Source organism: Elaeis guineensis, chromosome 1, assembly GCF_000442705.2.
Source record: "Elaeis guineensis isolate ETL-2024a chromosome 1, EG11, whole genome shotgun sequence".
Classification (NCBI taxonomy): domain Eukaryota; kingdom Viridiplantae; phylum Streptophyta; class Magnoliopsida; order Arecales; family Arecaceae; genus Elaeis; species Elaeis guineensis.
The window spans coordinates 176,355,978-176,375,808 of record NC_025993.2 but is presented as its reverse complement, the minus strand read 5'-3'; the positions used below and the strand labels follow the sequence as shown (position 1 = coordinate 176,375,808).

The following is a 19,831-nucleotide window of genomic DNA, read 5'->3' as shown; positions in this document are numbered from 1 at the left end:
AAACCCTCACATTTTCTCATTTACTCTTAGAACATCAAAGAAATCAACAAACCAGAACTCTGCTGATTAAAACATTTAGCACTCATCGTGTCAGAGTGAATTTTGCTCCAAATAGTAAACCTCCACCTTAGGCACAGTTCGGTGACCTTGGATATTCCTCCGCAACTTCAATTCAGATTTGAAGCATATTCAGCAGTAATTTTCAAACTGATGGCTAAATATAACTGTAGATCTAAAATATAAAATTTAATCTTCACACTTCAACGCGACAAATATGAACCTGTAATCCTTTTAGTTAGCCAACTATTTCTTAGTTTACAGTTCAATGAACCTGTAATCTTTTTGATATTACAGTGCTTTAATTGTCCAAAAAAATGTTTTAGAAAGAGCTGGTATGGAGTACCATACAACAAAAAAAGCATGCATGGAGTATCATACAACAATGGAAAACATTTTTATGAATCTCCCCCAAAAAATAAATAAATGAATAAATAGTCAGGACATAAGGCCATATGCTTGCTCTGAAGCTCATCACGGGTCACATACATAAAATCGCACATTCAAGGTGACCCACATAATATCATACATAGCAATTGCCAATCTTGCTAAGATGTACACGAATAAATAATTAGTTGGCATATGAGATTAGTGACTAACAGTAGGCCTTGGAACACCCAAAAAAAGGAACAGACGTTGAAAAATATTAGTCAGTAGTAAATTAGTTACTAGACGGGTCTAATGTGATGTGTAATATCTTGTTTGAAGGCCACTTTCCTGCATCTAGTTGACAGTTTCAAACGGCTAGAGGAAATACCGGAGGATCATGTAGGAATAAAACAAGAAGAATTTTCTACCCAAAAAAAAAAAAAGAATTAATGATCATTATCCTCATAGAACTACACAATATGACTGTTACATCAAAGATTACAATATTTGGAGACAGACTACTCGAAGGATGTACAGGAGCTCGGTTCCGCCGGTAGAAAATCCCAACTTAACGCAATATTGGTGCTCCTCATCGAATACCATAGCAGTCAGCTATCACCAGCATGTTTAAGAACATAAAACACCATTTAAAATTTGATTTAAGGCATCTCCTCAAAATATAAATTGACTGTTCAGAAATGTGAAAACATACACTTTGTATCTCCTATTAAAGTTGAAATCAATAAAAAATTGTCTAGCAAGCATAGGTTAATAACAAAATGTTTTGAAGCCCATAAACATTGATGGAAACCAAATCATGATTTTGTGGGTCAGCAAACAACGGAGAACATCTTTATACTGTGACAAAGAAATTGGAGAAACAGCAACTTACACATTTTTCCAATGCCAGTGAGCCATGCCAAGCAACCCAGCTAAAGCTGCAGCAGAATGGCTTCCAAGAACAGCAGCACGTCCTAGGTTAACAGTGAATGAGAATCAGATTACTTGCAGGTTATCTGAACCTGATCCTCCATAATAAACTCTTTTCCAATTAATGTTATTTGACTAGCACTTCCGTTTAAAAAATACACAGCCAGAGAAGAAAGAAATCCAAAGAATGCCGATTGAAACTGCTGCAAACTGAGGCTGACCATAAACATGAATAGTCACTAGTGATATCACTTTTTCAACAGGTATTAGTTGCCTGATATTATCACCTTATGTATTTATAAAAAGATCCTTAAATTAGACGAACCTGAGCCTGAAGAATCTGCTGTCATATATTCTTTTGCAATCTCAGACCTACCAGATTATAAAAATTACTTTATGAAACACGAGTTGCATTTGGAAACACTAGGAATGTCAAAAGAAACATTGGTAGCATTGAAACTTGCATGGAGTTTCTTTGCTGGTTGATTTGAGTACTTCATAAGATATAGATCTTTATGGGCTAAATGCATGGTTATCAGTATTGGTTCTTGTATCAGTTCATTTTCACTTGATTTTTTTGGGCATTATCCGAGACATGTGTCATGCATTTTGATGCTATTAATCTCATTATAATTATATGTCTGATAGAACTATCATCAACTCAACTAATTCTGATCATAATTTTAGAAATGCACGTGCAGGCATTAATCCTATTGCAGGAGTTTGAGGATTGTTAGACGTAAGCATCAGTTCCCAGTAGAAAAAAGGATAAATCTGAAACCTGATACATATTGCTTTATTTCAATTAAGCACGACCAAATCAAATAGTTTGGGGCACAGAAAGTATATTGATAAAAGGAAAGCAAAAACAGGCAAAAAGTGAAAATGCTTTATAGTGCTCCTGATCCCTCATACCAAAATGAATATTTTCTGACAGCGCCAATTGACATGTGTGTCAATGGTTTTATCCAGCATTAACATGAGTTGCTGAAATCCAAAGTCGATCAATGAAAATATCACTTGGCCCAATCACTTCTGTAATAGCAAGTATACATACATACATACATAAATTCTAGATTCATGTATTTACAATTTCACTAGACTATAGGAATTATTGTAAAATGAGACTCAACTGAGCACGGCCAAATATACTGGACAAGAACTGATGGCCAAGCTGTAGTTTTGTAATATACTTTTCTATAGTTTATTCTCAAGTCTAAGTATTTTGATGTAACTTTTCTTACAATTTATCCATTTTTATTTGTTGCATGTTACTTATTTATCTACTTGTTAAATTGGATCCACTAATCCATCTTTGTTTGAAAAAAATAGAAGGATATTTCATACAATTCCTGTCTACATACCTTAAAAGCAATTATGGACAATACTCTTTTTCTGATTTTTATTTATATATGTTTAAAAATGAACATGGATAGTACTAATTTCTATGTTTTATCACTATTGTTCATAGCAATGTGGATGCATGCTTTAATACTGCTCATAAATGTTGTTCATAGCAATGTGGATACATGTTTTAATATTGGTCACATCTGCTGAAGAAAGGCAGATTTGAGTATTCAGGATAAGCTCAGTTAGTATATACTCGCCAATCATTTTTCATTGATTGTCAACACTTAAAATGTTTCAATTTAGTCCAGCAACTGAAACCTACATAAAACACTTGGGCAATATTTTATCTGAATTTAGGGGCAGATACAACAATTGAAAAAGTTCTAGCAAGACCCCAACCGCTAGTGCATAGTGGATATGTCAGATAATCATTTATTTGAAGGGAAAAGACCTAGAAAAATGAAACAACATAACCCAAATTGGGTGCAATGAACCATGCACTTCATAGTACACAAAAATGGAAAACACCTAATACATGCAAGGAAAAATTCAAATAAAGGAATTACAAAAATATAAACCTCCACAAAAGGAAACATCAAATATGTGCGTCATTGAAATCAACTGAAATCTATGTGATAGTTTGAATAAGAAAATAAAATGCACTTAAGAAAGCCATGTGTGTCACCTGAAAAGCCTTGGTGGTACTAGTCAAGAATCAACCATGGAGAGTTCTTCCTCAAACTCCATTTTATACAATGAACGTTCCCTTTCAAACAATAAAAATTCCTGAAGGAAAAGCATCTTTATCCAGTTATTTTTTGGGTGAAGCACAGGTTTTTTTCCCCATTAAAAACAGAATGATGACAAAGGCACATCAAGCACACCAAGTGCGAGAAACTAGTAAAGAAGATGTGCCCAAGAATGATGAAGCATATGTCCAGAAAACTTGTATTTATAAACCACATACCTGTAATTGGTGCTGACTAAACAAATTCAACATTCCTGACCGGAAAGATGCAACTAATTCAATTAACTCGTTGCAATAGTCTTGTGAATCGCCTGATTCAGCAAGAGAAACGGATACCTACCAACATACAAATGACACTTCAAGAGAAGCCAGCCACATGCAAGGAATTTTACTTTTAAAGCATAAAACTAAAAGCATAACTCTAAGCCACATTGACAAATTTGCATTGTCATTAAGCTCACCTGCATGCATCGAAGAATGATTTCCGGCAGGCAGCACCTACGGCAGAGACCTCTGACAACATAATTGGCAGGACCTCTCAGTGTACCATCCACATCTGAATACCAAGCATCTAGCCTGGAAATTTCCATTGTGACTCCAGCTTGAAACCGATTAAGCTCCCCTGCTTCAAAGGTTCAATACAAACGCTATGCAAATAAAAGAATCAACTGACCTTAAGCTGGCAGTTCATGATAATACCTTTAAAGCCAGCCGCGACAACAGTAGCAAGAATACCTCCATCATTCGTTTCATGAGGTCCTAACCCATCACCACTCACTGCTAAGCAGCGAAGTGCCACTTCAATACAATAGTTATCTCTTGAAGAAATGGAGACATTGACCTGCTCATTTATAAGTCATGATAGTTCACAAGAAAAGAGAGATTCAACTACCTGGTAACTGATGATAAAAGGTCAGATGAATTAAAACAGTCAGACAGTGCAACCTCCAGTGATCTAACAGCAAGAAGCCATGAAGGCTGATAGTTGCAAGCCATACATAAAAATAATAATAATAATAATAATAATAATAAAGCAAAATCTACTTGAAATATAAAAATTGATTCTTTTCATTCTAATAATCTGTCCAGAATCAGATGATATACATATTCAATAATACAATTGTCCAAAAAAAGAAATCATACTCTCATGTTCACCCATTACTAAGAAAAATTGTTCCCAATGTCAAGCTAATGAAATTTGAGAAACTAAATAAAAATGCATTATGTCAGCTGTGAGGTTAGAAACTTAAGGATTCTTAGTTCTAATGATGCAAATATGATGGTTGTGGAACGTTTCCAGACATTTAGCATTGAGTTTGAAATTTGAATTTCTTTTTTTCTCAGATGAGTTAACTAAACACCAGATATTGTTTAAATTATATAATATACCTACAATTTGCATGTAAAGTACTTAAGACAGTCCTGCATGATTTATAAAATTAGAATAAGGCTCAAATTTCACTGATAATCGAAGGATGCAAAGTAACTGACTAATGCTATAATTTCTGACTAATTAATAGATAACCTGCTGCTCATTCATATGGAATATTTGGAAGTCTTTACCACATGTTCACCAGACTCAAATCAAAAATCATAAGAATATTAGTACGTGGGGAACTTGGATATTGCAAAAACATGAAAATGAAAAATCTATATACCAGCTCAAACTATAGATATGTTTAATACCATTTTACGATTTGGCTTAACACAAATTCTTCTGAAAGTTTGTATTGAATATTCTAAGCAACTTGGAATTGTAACTGCTGCTACCAAATAAAAAGTAATTGGCTGCAATTGTATTTCAAAATATGCAAGATTCTGATGACACAATAGCAGAAAGGTATATAAATGCACGTAAAAATGAACTTACCATCAACTGGCGTTTTAATACATCTTCTTCACTGACTGAAGAGTAAAGTGCACTTGTCAAAGTAGTACATGAGGTTGCATCTGGGCACATGCATTCACCAGAAGGTAGACAGAGCATTGCAGTGGCATGCAATTCAAGATATATATGCTCTGTTGAGTCATATAGACTACTATGAACTGAATCCAGCCATGGACTTCCTTCCCCTAAGAAAAGATAAGAATGTTAACCCTTAAAGTATGATTGCACAATCTTCACGTATACAAAATTCGAATTTAAACTAGAGACACAATCAGGTTGGGTCGGATATGAATCGAGTCCAAAATTTGTCAACCCAAACCCAACCTATTGGTTAAATAGGTCAAAAATCTAAATCCAAACCCAGCCTTTTTATCAAGCAGGTGACCCAATTTGACCTCACCTGCATAACCTATTTCATTAAACAAGTTGAATTAGGTTAAACAGGTATTTTTTTTATGGGTAAAATAGGTTTAATTGGGTTAATCATGTTTAACATGTTTGAAAGAGGTTAGGTAGGCTTCAGATAGATTAAACATGTCCAATGGGTTAAATGGGTCAGTCATAAGCTGATAGTGTTAAATATATAGCTCTTATGTCATCGGATTCTTACATGATTACACAACAATGTGATAGGGTAAAATACATGCAAGGATTTTACATAGTGATAGAGGTATGATTCCTATCCATCTGTGAAGCAGAGAGATTAAGTACATTGTGCAAACCAAAACCCAGTTGTATGCATGCTAGGATGTGAACTTACTCAGTAGTAGTAACAATGAAGACTTCAAGGTTTCTCTCGCTGCAGCAATAGCTTTCTCTTTCTCCTCTGAAGAAAGCTCAGCAGGAGGAACAGCTGCATTCTCCAGCTCAATTTTAAGCCAGTTTCGATACGTTGCATCGCATGAGTAATATTCTTGCTGTATGATGTGAAACAACAAAATGAACCGGAATACACTTCCACAGCAGCAATAGCTAAAAATACCCAATCCTAACAGCCGAAAGAAGAAGAGGGCAACAAGAGAAGCATACCCAATCTTCAAACTCACGTAGATTCTCAGAAACATCAAGGTCCTCAAAAGAAAGAAGAGTGTCCTTAGGCTGTTTTAAATGTTCTGCAAGGAAACTGAGTAACATGTGTGCTCCTATTGGCATTTTAGGAACTCTCCACATAGATATTAAAGCAAACTCCCTGAAGAGTGTGTTGCTGTACCAGAAAAGTTATAAAAATGATGAAACGAAGTTAGGGGAGTATGGTGAGTACAAATCAACTCCATTACCTGGCAAACATCTGTCACTGAAAACATTTTCAACTACTTAATGCCATACGACATAATGTATAAGAAATCAGACAAGACTGCTACAAATGACCAAAGAATCAAAGAATGAAACAGAAAGTTGATTACCTATGAACCAATGCCCTCATGAGAAGCTTAGCAGTGATAATATCAAAATCACTTATGGTAGAAGGTGGTGTGAAGCAAAGCCACTGAATAACCATAGCCTTTTGAAGAGATTGTAATCGATGCTGCTCTGCAACATCAGATAATTTCCCATCATATTTGCTGATTTTGGTTTCTCTAGACCTTGAGAGTACCCTGTTTAAGCAATTTTGACATGTAAATGACTTGCAGCAGAGCTCATTGTCAAACCCACAGAAATAATTCAACAATTTTCTATGTTCATAATCCATCTTGCATATGAACAAACCTTTCCATAATATCTTCAAAACTTGCTTTATTGTCATCTCCCGAAGAGAAAGGCAAGTACTCCATAGCCGAAAGGAAGAGCTTGTATTTAACATGCATGCTATAATCCGGAAAAAGAAAAAGAGATAAGGACAGTCAAAGAGGAATATTATAGAACATGAGTCAAGCACAGAAAAGAAAATTTGATGGTCAACATAATGCAAAATCTTATCACGAAGTCATCCATGCCAAATTTGATATGCATTTGTCTGAAATATAATATGTTAGATGTATGAAAATGGTCAATGTTTGATCGATCAGGCACATGGAGAGATAAATATGGATAATGGGTGCCAAATTTCTAAAATCCAAAATACAGAGATGCAGGTGACATATTTGTGCATGGCTGTCAATACATGTATTTTATGAGGTAGATATAAGAATAAGGGATTATCCTCCCCGTGCTTGTTTGTGATTTTAAACCAAAATGATGTGATGATTTGGAATTAAAAGCATCGTACATTTCAAATACATTTGAAACAACAAAACTTAAATTTTATGTAGAACCACTGGATAAAGATTACTAGCAAACCTGAATGTCCGGTCACAATGGAAAAATGATAATAGCAAATAAAAATAAAAAAGAAAATATGAAAAACTAACTTAGCAAGGACAAATCCTCTCCTGAAAGTTTAAAATTGAAAATCATAATGTAATAAATATTCAACTTTATTTTATATCGACTGTTATTGGGTAAAGATGGAAGATATCTCCAAGAATCCTGAACAAATTTGCATTTTGCAAAATCACACGTTCAATAAAGATTCTAAATATTCAATTTTAATTTGAGAAGAAAAGAAGAGTTATAGGTGCCAATCATTTAATGCATAGAAAGCAAAATTCTTGACATCACCTTACTAAAACTAATTTATTGATGTGTTACCATAAAAGGAAGGGTACCATGGTAAATATTTTGGGAGAGTTAGATGGACGACATTTTGGGGAGAAAAAATAACAGACAGAATCAAAAAGGGATATCCTAAATTGCAAAAACTTCCTTCCTATACCATAGTATGTATATTGATGTAGGATCGCGTATGTAAACGGACAACCTCGGATTCTGAAAGGTAAATGGAAGACAAATATGGACTTATATTGATAGAGAATGATGGCTGCTATAGAAAGCCAAAGCATGAACTTAACGGTCACAAAAATAACTGATATGTTTCAAATATTGTGAATATAATGTTATTCCTACAGATAAAATTAATTGATATACTTAGATGTTCACAGCTAGGCTACATAGAATTTTAGTTGGGAATTTTTAATTGCAACTTAACCGACAATCTGTGACATAAAGCCTGCAGCAGACAGGATTTGCAGAAAAAAGGTTTATGCGAGCCTGATTGCTTCTTATCTGTTTTGGTTGGGTGTTGTTGGCTGCAAACGGGAAGTACAGCAAAAGAAAATGAATCTGAGGTATAAAAATAAATAACAATAAGAAGAAAACACAAATAGGCACAGGAAGAGCTCAAGGGAAAAGAGTGGATAGAACCATACTCATGGCAGGTACCTAGGAATCACACCTAGGATCGCAAGTGTATTGCTTGTTCTATGGCATCACAGCATAAGAGAAAGAAAACTCTAAATTTCCATTCAATGATTTTGCATTCCAAGCCAATTAGGTAAATCAATTCCCATAAAGAAAAAGAAAATACTAGTGAGGCTTTGGACCCCTTAAATACCCCTCATAATTCAGTGTTACTGTTCATAGTTACTGTCGCATGAATAGTGCTGGAAACAGTAATCACTAACAATCGGGCCCATAAGGCTGTCAAAGAAAATCAAAGGATTTCAAATCTCCAGCTTTGATTCGAACCTAACCAATGCCGCCCCCCCCCCCCCCCCCAAACCCCCCCGCGGGCAAAAAACAAGAAAAAAAAGAACAATACCACAAATTAACCACTAAAATTTCATCAATATAAAAAGGAAACTCAAGTTGCAGCCTCTAAATGCATCATGACATCATCTTGCATGTCATGATGGCTGACATCATCTTCAAGACCACCCCAGCTCATCATGATCAAATTTTTATGAACTAACGGAACACTAAACTGATAGCACCACATTAGCTATGTAACTACCATATCTCAATAATGAACCAAAAGGTGTCTCCATAAAGAATCACATCAATTTGACAGCATATTTAGACTGCAGAGCATCCATGGAATCATTTTACATTTGACCATACTTAGAATCACAAAACTTATTTATAAGTTTAAATAGCAATTGATCAAGAAAGATTTGCACTCCAACAATCGCAATCACAATAATCAGAAACATAATATAATTATTAGTTAATAAAATGTCAATCTTACCTGCTATTTAACCGTAGTTCCATCATATGAACGAAAAGATCAATGCAAAGGTGACGTGCAAGCTGAGAGGCATAGATACCAACCAACTCCTCGTGCTGCTTTGAAAATAAAAACATTGCATACCTGAAATTACATTAATCAACAGATGCCAATATTTCAGATATCAATATATTGATTATAAGCCATATATTCCAAGTTAATTGGGAGTGATTATCTAAAAACATGGTTTTCAGAATAGTAAGATTTTCCCGATGTTGCACCAAGTGGGTGCAAATGCAAGAGTTGGAGCAAGGAGTGCCCATTTGAAAAATGCAAATTTTCTTGAGTACCTTGAAACATCTGTACAAAATCCACATCCATGCATATAAACATACATGGATTGAGGATCCCACTGATCTCAGCACGCACCAACTGTCCTAAGACACACCTAGGACACAATCATCTTAGAAGGGGGCTGTATTGGATGGGTACCATGTAGGACATGATCAGCACCAGCTGGGCTGCCACAGTACCAACCAGGACATGATAGAAAAAGACAGGTCTCTCCTCCTTTAATGTTGATTCTTCGGATAGGGAAAGGAAAGAGGGAGAAGTTGGGGGGGAGAGGAGAGCAGGGCTCAGATCTAGCCAAGAGACCTCAGATCCGGCCTCCCTTATGTTCAAGTCCATTTTCAATAAAGATACGGTATGCTCTCCCACCTTTTCTTGCCACTAAAAATGGCCAAAATTCAAAAACATAAGGGAAAATGATGCCATTTGTTTTCATTTGGCATGAAATTTTGATATTCTATAGGTTGGGAATTAGCCAACCATACCATGTTTTCTCAGCTACATATTGTAATTTTTATGAAATCATGTTAACTTTGGGATAAAATAATTATTAAAATTAAAGAGATACTAATTTTGGCAAAATATGTAGTATCTTGCACTATAGTATGCACATGCTGCTGCATTATTGTGAAATGGCATCAATTTTGACTGCCTAAAAAGGCACACAAGAACTCATCAAACCTATAGGTGTAGCTTTAAAATGTAGCACATGATTGCCTTGTTACCTTGTCGTTTTACTTAGTTGGATAGTTTTACACATTTATTATTTCATATCAATTTACGAATTTGCTCTCATAGAGTAGCATATTTGAAATTGAATAATCATTAAACAAGAACATCTAATGGAAATTGAAATGACAACCAAACTGGTGCCATACAGATATTGGCATTATCAACCAAATCATGGACCCTAATATGGGACCTAAACAAACCCTAAACAAGGATTAACGACCTTAGTCAACATTAAAACATTTTCGTGAGTGGGTGGGCACGGGGCGGGGGAGGTGGGGGTGGGGGTGTGGTGTGGGGTGAGGGGCACGGGCGGGCAGGGCAGGACGGAAAGAAGAAAAAGGACCCTCAGATGGTACTACCATGCCACAGTATACAGTGCATCAGTATGATGGCATCCTGGTACCGTGCTACTCAGACCCCAACCAATACCAGCACCAGATCAGGTATTTAAATGTTGCGCATATATGATAAAAATTATAAATGCCATGATAGACTGAAAATTATATACTCAAGTAGTAGATCAAATATTATACAATCAAGTAATATAATTCAGAATGAAATGAAATATTTGCCATGTTAGATTGATGTATAGCATCTCTAAAGTTAAAATCTGTTGGTTTAAATGACTAGGGTATTTATACTTGGGATCAACGTTGATATTGTCATCTATAACTAACATTAAATGAGAGGCAACCTCAGCACAAAGCATATATACCAACCATATTCCATTTCAAACGGTTAAAAATGTATATTCTGCCTGCTTAACAAAATAAACTATGTAACAGTTCTAAGAAAATATTTTTTTATTTATTTAAAGTTATTAGATTAGTGGAATGTAATTCAAGTTTTGATGCAACCAAGACTGAAGATTGGTACTTTATGGAGCAGAATCGGCACTTTGGGCATAAGGAAGTCTTATACTGACCCTTCAGTTTCAGTTAATTGGGTCTTTTGTTTAAATCCTCTAGGAGAGGGTTAGACATGTTCAATTTCTAGGGAATGTCATACTCAATCTCGGGGTTATTTCTTGTGGTCAGTTTTTGAGTCTTATTTTAGGTCAGAACAACATCTAAAGGTTTTACTCTAGGTCCAGGATGATTTAGAAAAGTTTTAAAACATTAAGACTGCAATTTGAAAAGACTTTCATGACCTTTTTGAGGGTCAGTGTTACCATACTAGGAAAGTGTTTTTTGTGGATGCTCTTTATGTTACCAAGGTGTAAGGAAGAGTCGCTGTTCTCCTACAAGTCCTATAATAGCTTAAGCATCTGTGCTGAAAATATTCGCAAAATATCCAGATCAACAGACCTGAAATTTATTTGCAGTCTAGGTCTTGCATAGGAGGTACAATCAATGATTATAGGGAACCAAGTTTTCAAAGGACATTACAGATATGATATTTCTTTTTTAATATAAGAAGGGGCTACTCCACCTCTTTCCACAATTCTACCCGATACCCTTCCCATCCTATAGGGGAAGGGGGACCACCAACTGGAATTGAACCCCACCCTTTGTCCAATAGGCAAGGGTGATACCATCTACTGGGTACATATGGTTAACATGTCACAAGCAAGGCATATACAAAATAAGAGTAAAAATAAACAACTCTATCAAAACGAAATTTCTAATGTAATAAGGATTCCCTGATAGGTTTTCATTTTCATCATGGAAACTTATTTTCTTGTGGATCACTTTCATGAAAATAATCATATGAACTAGAATAATATCATAAGATGCATTAGAATACTTTACTAATATAGACTACTCACATGTGAAGAATAAGATCACCAATAGTCAAAAGCTTCTCCTTAAAAGCATCCTTTACTTCATCTTCAAGTAAATATCTAAGAATAAGAACTACATGTGCTCCAAAGCGGATCATCTGAGGATCGCCATGAGGCCTGAATGGGTAATATTTAATGAAGAATAGAATATTAACAGAGAAAGTGTTTATGATAATACTCGTTATATTAAGTGAAAATAAGCATACTATGATACCTCAAGATATTCTGATCATCTTCTGAAGGTGAAATCCATGACCATAATAGGTCCAGGAGATGTGATATGTCTCCTACCATGAGGTTCATCTGCCAACAAATTGATGTAAGAATGAGCAGGCAAAACGTACACAGTGAATATAAAATTAAAATATATAAAATAAATAAATAAAATATTATGCATAGTTCCATCCAGAAAACAAAAGGTTAGAACAAGTAGCCTAAGTACCTTCTTTCGTTATGCTAAGTTCAATCACATGTTTCTTTCAAGGATGGATAAAAATTATTAGCACTTCTAATTGGCTGTCATGGTCAACTTCTAGACACAATCTTGGGACATGCTTGTGACATAACATGCTTCAGTTTATTCTGCATTACAACAATATGACCAATGTTTTTTGTTCCTCAATTCGTTATTGTTTGTCAAAACAGCAAGGTGTATAACTGCATAGACATATATAGCACCAATAGCCAAGAGCAGTTGCAACTCCACAAAAGACAGCCGGCTTATCTCCTCAATATATCTCTTAAATATTTTACTTGTAATTTATTTCCATCCAACTCATGTTTCTAAGAAAGCATCTTTAATTTCTCTTTCACCACTTCCAGGAGCAAAACACGAGCTTTTCCCTTTCCAAAACTTTCAAAAGGAATGACTTTACCTTACCAGGATTCTGTCTAGCATTTATAACAAACAACTCTACTATCTCTAGCTTTTATTGTGGAATATGTCCCCCCTTTATGTATCCCATCTCCACTTAGTTCATCAGAAAAATTTTATAAAAAAAATCGGTGAAAACCCATGCAGACACCAATTCTCTATGTCTAACTCTTGTTTTAGATATCCAACATCCACTGACTTCTTTATGTACTCATGTCTTTCACAAAAGAACAGTTGTCAGATCCCCTTTTAAGAAGATAGAAGTGCACAAGTGAAAAGAGGATGCATATTTATTTAGCTTTGTAATTTCAAAAAAAAAAAAAAGAAAGAAAGACGAGGAGAATCGAATCACAGCCATCCATGCTTCTTGTCACATGAACTGCATCTGCTAAATGCGAGTAAAAACATATAACAAGCCTTGCCTCCTTTATTTTAGGAAGGCTTTGTGGATCCAACGTTTAGAAAATAAATAAAAAGAAGTCTTCAATTTACTGCTGCTAAACTCCATGCGCTTCTTTGCTAGTTGAGCCAACTAGTCCCACCAGCCACCACATTAGACATCTGGCCCATAGCCAACCATCAGAAGGACAACCAGTTACCAAGTTATTGCCAATATTGGGTGCCATCTATTACAATATGTGCTGATTTGAACTTAATGCCATCTTTACCAGCTAACCTGTGCATCATTTACCTTCATTGCAGGAAAAAAACCAAAGAAAAATGATCCATGCTCACCCATAATATCATACCTAATAAGGTGTCCAAAGATAACCTATTAATCAAAGCCAACAGACTGCTAATCACTATCAACTTAATTTGTTCCTCATTACTTTATCAGTGTTAACAACTGAATCAGGCACATTGTGCTACATACCCTCTAGAATCGTCAAAATTATACCTTAGGTGTTCTTACTGCCTCGCCTCTACACAAAGCCATGTGTAGACTTCTCCGTGATAACCTAACTACTCCACAAATCTTAATGAACACTATCTAACGTATGCCACGGAATGAATTCCGAGGAACCCTAGGCTACCTGCAGATCATGCTGAGGTGATCAAAGATTCAAGTCCTAACGGGACGTCCCGCGAGACATCGAGACGGGATATTATCCCATATGTCAAGACAGAGCCATTCCATTAGCGTCTCAATATCCCGATCGGGACATATTCGGACATCCCCTATCCCAAGTGTCGGGACAAGGTGGGGCGGTAGCACATCTCATTCCATGGGAAAACCAAGATAGCCCCCTTTCACGGGATTTAAAACCTTGGAAGTGATTATGTGAATGCTACTTGGATGCCATATGGCATTCATACTTTATTGTAATAGTAAATATAGAAAATTGATTCCAACTGTGTGTTCTGTGTATGCTCTATTGCCGAGACATGCTGCCTAGCATCAAGCATTTATAAGGGAAAGAATTGCTTATTATTGCTTTTCCATGTCAAAATCTTAAACTCGGAGGATATGACACAAGGTCCACATATTTCAAGCAATTTGCAGAAGATATTTATGCTTAAGTTGGTGTAGCCAAACAATCAAATTGACAATGATATATCAAAATGATATTTTATTATATAATCGCCTATATCCCTTACCTCAATTTGTCGATGCTGCTCTTTGCAAGCTCGTGAGACTGCTACATGTACAATTTCACTGAACCAGAAAGAAAATTTATGAAGTGGACAAAATGTGTGGGCAGCAATATGCACATGATGCAGTATTTTATACCTTGAATGAAGTTTCTGAAGAAGGGAAGGAAGATCCCGTGGTTGTTGATCTAGAACATGACATGGCCAACCTTCTGGACCAATTGAAGGCAATAATGACTGCCTTCCTTGAAATGAAGACCCACTTATATCATCTCCATATTGTTTTTCTTCCAGTCTACCTTGTTGAAAGCGAGATAATTCCAAGTCCACTTGAACATCGAGCCAGGACTTTGCCATAGCCCAACACGCTGACTGAAACAAAAAAATAATCATACATGTGAGATGGATATGAAAAATAGGTCTGGGCATAAGTTCATAACCATGCAGATCTAAATGTTTCTGAAAACGATTAAATCAACTAACATGACTTACTTTGCATCAAATACTAATTTTACAGTCATGATAAGATGCCTATAAACATCTTGAAATCCTCATTAATATGTAAGTAGCATCAATAAATGCGTAAGACACAAAAGTTTACATATGTACCGAAAGGAGAATACGGTCCAAATGGGTCAAAAAATGAGGCCTGACATGGTATATATTGACCAGCACTTCAAGAACCACACAGTTCTGATGAACCACTCAGTCCATATCGAACTAAGGGCTACCCGGTTTGCTAAGACTTCATTAGGTGCGAACTGAGTGAACTGCACCCAAACTGAACAAACTGCTCCAAGATCGAGCCGTTCAGGTGTACCAGCCTTGGTTTGTGCCAGACCTGCAGCTCAGAGGCAGGACAGAGCAGTACCAGTTGGGACCCCATCGAAGTCCTCTTTCACCTTCATTCTCCTCTTCTTTGGGTTTCTACAGAAGCGAGGGTGAGAGAGTAACACAAGCAGCTTGGGATCTTGCTATTTTCACAATAAACCGCAGATTTTGGCCTCACAAAATCAAGACACTCAACGCACATAAATTCTTCCATCCCTTTTCTTTCATTTTTTCAGAAAACAAGGCCAAAATACCAAAATAATTCCTAAATCTAGGGAAGGATCCACCAAAATTTCATCAAAGTGATGCAATGCTTGGATTCATAATCTAAAAGATGAATCTAATATGAAATATGTGGGCTTTGGAGGTTTTGTGGCTAACCAGAAGCTGCACCCAGAAATCCATTTGATCCAAAATTAATCCAATCAAATGGGGTTTATTCAGCTTAATTTTTGGATATGATGCAGGCAATAGGTGATTCTACAACCATGCCAAATTATTTCTTCTGCTTTTATTTATTTCAAAAAGGTTAATTTTAACAAAAATAATATTAAAAGTGATAAATATGTAAAATCTGGAAAAAAAAATGAGAACATATTTTATGCTATTACTCATTTGCACCCATCACCCTAAGGGAAGGGGACCGAGAATATCCCACATATGGTTTGTCTGCATTAGATCATCCAGAACATAAAGAAAGCTATAATAGAGCAATATTCCAGAGATCATAGTACATATCTAATATCCCTGACTCAAGAGAGGACATGAAAATGGGATAAGAGATACATTTGGTAAGTATAGCAAATAAGAAACTTGTTTTTTTATTTCTCAATATTTTTTGGTTTCTTAATGCATAAAAAATCATAAATATGGTAGTCAACTTGTTACTCGCACCCTGCAAAAACATAGGAATTAGATAAAAACCATGATCTTGATGAAAAGCATGATAAGCAACCCAAAACCAAAGTTTGGGGACCAAAATACGCTATACCAAAAGTGTTTGGGCCCTTTGGGGTGCATCATGTGTACATATTGATACCTTTTATTGACACATCCAAGTTCGGTGCATATTGAACCCACCTTTGGTCGAAATGGGTTCAATCCTCGATAATTCAACTTTTAGTATTGATATTTAGGCTCTAATACACAAAAAGTTGGGAAAATTAAGGATGTTTTAACGGAGACAGAGCTGTAATTACCAAGATTTTAAATTCCGTGGGATCGGGCTATCCCGATTTTTTTCTAGAACAGGACGCGTAACCGTCCTGTCCCGTCCCGACATTTGGGATAGAGAATGTCCCAAAGCATCCCGATTGAGATGCTGGAACACTAGCAGGATAGCCCTATCCCGACACATGGGATGGTATCCTGTCTCGGTGTCCCACGGGACGTCCCACTGGACCTGAATCCTTGGTAATAACTGCAATACGCTTAGAAAACAACAAGTGACAACATATCTCGATGCACTTAAAGTCGTAAGGATCAAAATGTTTGGTAATGTTTTAAGTTCTTAAGGTTGAAGATTATAATAGTAAAAAGGTGCAACAGTAAGAGCTTGTGAATGCAATCAACAAAAAATTAAATGACTAAGCAAGAAAAGGCAGATCCAAACAAGAAAAGCAAACAAGTTTCGCATGCAAAGGATAATTAAAAAAGAGAAGATGAAGACTAGAGCAGCATCAATGTGACATGGGATTCGATCCTATCTGTTACAGTGAAGAGTGTTCTAGATAGGAAAGTGTGGAGAATCAAGGTTCATTAATTTGTTAATGATGCCACAAGTTTCTTACAACCACCATTTTAGAACTCAGTGGAAAACAACTATCAAAATACAATATTAAAGCAAGGATAATTTGATCCCATTTTAACCCATTAAGTTGTCATACTAACAAGCCATCCACCAGGCATTGAATTTCTATAATAGATATTGCTCCCTACAAATAAGAAACTAATGGTCAATCGAAGCCACACACAAACAATAGCTTCAAGGCCAAGGCACAAATGAAGATGGTCCAATGTCATATACAGTCAATATCAGATCACAATCACAAGTCTCAAACTACTAGATGAATCATGATTCAAGAGAATGGATGGACTTCTCCATAAAATTCGAATAAAGGAATTATATTTATATTAATCAAGTAGGGAAAAGTCACATAGGGCATAAGAGAGTGCAGAATAGAAGATGGAGAGACAGGATGAAGGGGGAGCACATATGGGCTCTGGCAGTGTTGTTAAAGGTGTACATAAGGCACAAGGCACTCCTAGGAAGAACCTTGGTACCTTGTTCATAAAAAAGTATGCTTTACATGCACCTTGTTAAGGCACTGTGATCTTGGACGATCGGAAGAATGTGCAGTTACTTCCAACTGTTGCGGATAAGATGGAGGCGGTTTCAGCAACTTCGATTGGGACAAAGATAGAGGTTGTTTCAGCAAGATCGGGAGAAGGATCAAAACTGTTTTAACCAATTTGGATAGGGATAGGATAAGAAGGTTAGGTGGTTTTTCAAGTATTTTTGTTCCTATCTTTTTGTAAGCCTGGAAGATTATAAACAGGAGCCCAATTGGCTCTTCCAAAGGCATTCCAATTAGAGAGCAGATATATGGAGCTTTCCACCTAAAGCGTTGTGTTCTCTATGCATTTCTTTTCTAATATGATTTCATATGTCCATCGGGGAGGCGCTGCGACATTGCTTCCTCCTATGACGAATTAAGTGGTATCAGAGCAAATGATCCTTGTGCATGGTACAAACCAAAAGCGTTTACAAAGCTACCAGCGAACAGCTCTCCATCCTCGACATCTTCTACAAGCCATCGACAAGAAAAATGAAGAGCCCGCCTGCCATGTCGGCAAACGGGTAGACAGCAATGCGGGTGGAGAAGAGCGGTCTACTCTCAAGAACCCCTCCTCCGAAGGTGCGTGTGACACCAACAAGGGGTGCTGCCAAGAGCACCTCAAGTATGCGGGATGACGACAACTATGACGATGACGTAAGCATGGCTCCGTCACTTGCAGAGGGGAGGTCGCAACCGTTCAAGATCAAGGCCAAGGTCGAGATCCCCAACTACAACGGTACTGCCGATGCTGAAAAGCTAGATGCCTGGCTTGACCAGCTGGAGATGTACTTCGACCTCTATAGCCATAGCAACACGACAAAGGTGACTTTCGTGAAGCTTAAGCTGGTAGGTCATGCATTGACCTGATGGAAGGCCACTCTCCAAACTTCCGCTGGCGAGGACTTCACCTGGCATCAATTCAAGCGACTAATCCGTCAAGAATTCTACCCTATGGGGTATGAAGAAAAGCGGTGGAAGTGTTGGCATGTCCTGCGCCAAAGGCGCGACCAGTCAGCGCAGGACTACACCGACTTTCGGTGCCAAGCTTTAGTGCTTGGCATCTCCCTCGACGATCCACAGATTTTTCACAAATAGATCGTCCGGCTGCAAGAGCGCATCAATGATGAGCTCCGCCTCTTCGATGTTCGGGATATCGTCTCGACGAGCCAAACAGCCATGGCGATTTAGCAGAAGAACAAGCCATCTCGCGTGGAGAAGCCATCTAGGGAGTCTGTCGAGGGCTCCAAAAGGTCCAAAAAGAAGAGCTCTAAAAAGAAGGGCCTATGATCCTGACTTGTACTGTGATCACCGCAAAGTCATAGGACATATCAAGGATCAATGCTAGAAGCTCCATCTGAAGGAAAGATCGCACGCCCAATCGACTAAATCAGGATGCAGCGGAATTCAAAAATTTGATCCGACATACGATCCGATCAAGATCACATCACGATTTATGTCAGATCGTTCATGAATCTCAGATCAAGAAAATTTTAAAATAATTTTAATCTGATTATGATGATCACATTATCACCTTTGCGCTGGTAGTGAATACCGTTGTCCGATGATCGTAGAGTTGAAAATCACTGTCAAACCGCACACATGTCTGGCCTCTATAGGTATCCACTCGAGCTCGGACTAGGATGCTTTCTCCGACTTCGATCCATCTTCACCAAGATGGATCAACAAGCTCCTGGATTAGCCTTGGGTCAGATCTCCAACAAAATCTCGATCAACACTTGATCGCAGCCTTTTTTCTTACTTCGCGCAGATCTATCAACACCCGACTCTTCGAGCGCACCTGATGGACCAGCCCAACTCCTTTGGGCATGGGAGAGGAGAGAGTAGAGAGGAGAGGAAGATGGCGTGGAGATGTGTGGACGGCTTCAGGGTTTCGAATCAATAAACCTTATGGCAAGAAGGTCCTTTTATAGAATTAGAAACCTA

At 37.0% G+C, this 19,831-nt stretch overlaps 1 protein-coding gene across 2 annotated transcripts in view; it reads right to left on the bottom strand.

Annotated features, from left to right (window-relative positions):
* Nucleotides 1-693: 693 nt before the first annotated feature.
* The window catches only part of LOC105039779 (nuclear pore complex protein NUP107), a 51,597-nt gene continuing 32,459 nt past the window's right edge, over nucleotides 694-19,831 (bottom strand). The window contains exons 11-27 of one of the 2 annotated variants that reach the window (XM_010916046.4): nucleotides 14,857-15,089; nucleotides 14,724-14,781; nucleotides 12,465-12,553; nucleotides 12,236-12,367; nucleotides 9,406-9,528; nucleotides 7,050-7,148; nucleotides 6,746-6,937; nucleotides 6,372-6,546; nucleotides 6,103-6,259; nucleotides 5,325-5,527; nucleotides 4,154-4,295; nucleotides 3,916-4,076; nucleotides 3,674-3,790; nucleotides 3,392-3,492; nucleotides 1,682-1,728; nucleotides 1,319-1,400; nucleotides 694-1,038 (exon numbers count right to left, since the gene is read on the bottom strand). In XM_010916046.4, the coding sequence (XP_010914348.1) occupies nucleotides 3,415-3,492; nucleotides 3,674-3,790; nucleotides 3,916-4,076; nucleotides 4,154-4,295; nucleotides 5,325-5,527; nucleotides 6,103-6,259; nucleotides 6,372-6,546; nucleotides 6,746-6,937; nucleotides 7,050-7,148; nucleotides 9,406-9,528; nucleotides 12,236-12,367; nucleotides 12,465-12,553; nucleotides 14,724-14,781; nucleotides 14,857-15,089 (1,959 nt within the window). In that variant the 3' untranslated portion in view covers nucleotides 694-1,038; nucleotides 1,319-1,400; nucleotides 1,682-1,728; nucleotides 3,392-3,414. The remainder of the gene's footprint in view (nucleotides 1,039-1,318; nucleotides 1,401-1,681; nucleotides 1,729-3,391; nucleotides 3,493-3,673; nucleotides 3,791-3,915; nucleotides 4,077-4,153; nucleotides 4,296-5,324; nucleotides 5,528-6,102; nucleotides 6,260-6,371; nucleotides 6,547-6,745; nucleotides 6,938-7,049; nucleotides 7,149-9,405; nucleotides 9,529-12,235; nucleotides 12,368-12,464; nucleotides 12,554-14,723; nucleotides 14,782-14,856; nucleotides 15,090-19,831) is intronic. The other variant, XM_010916045.4, reaches the window with a different exon arrangement.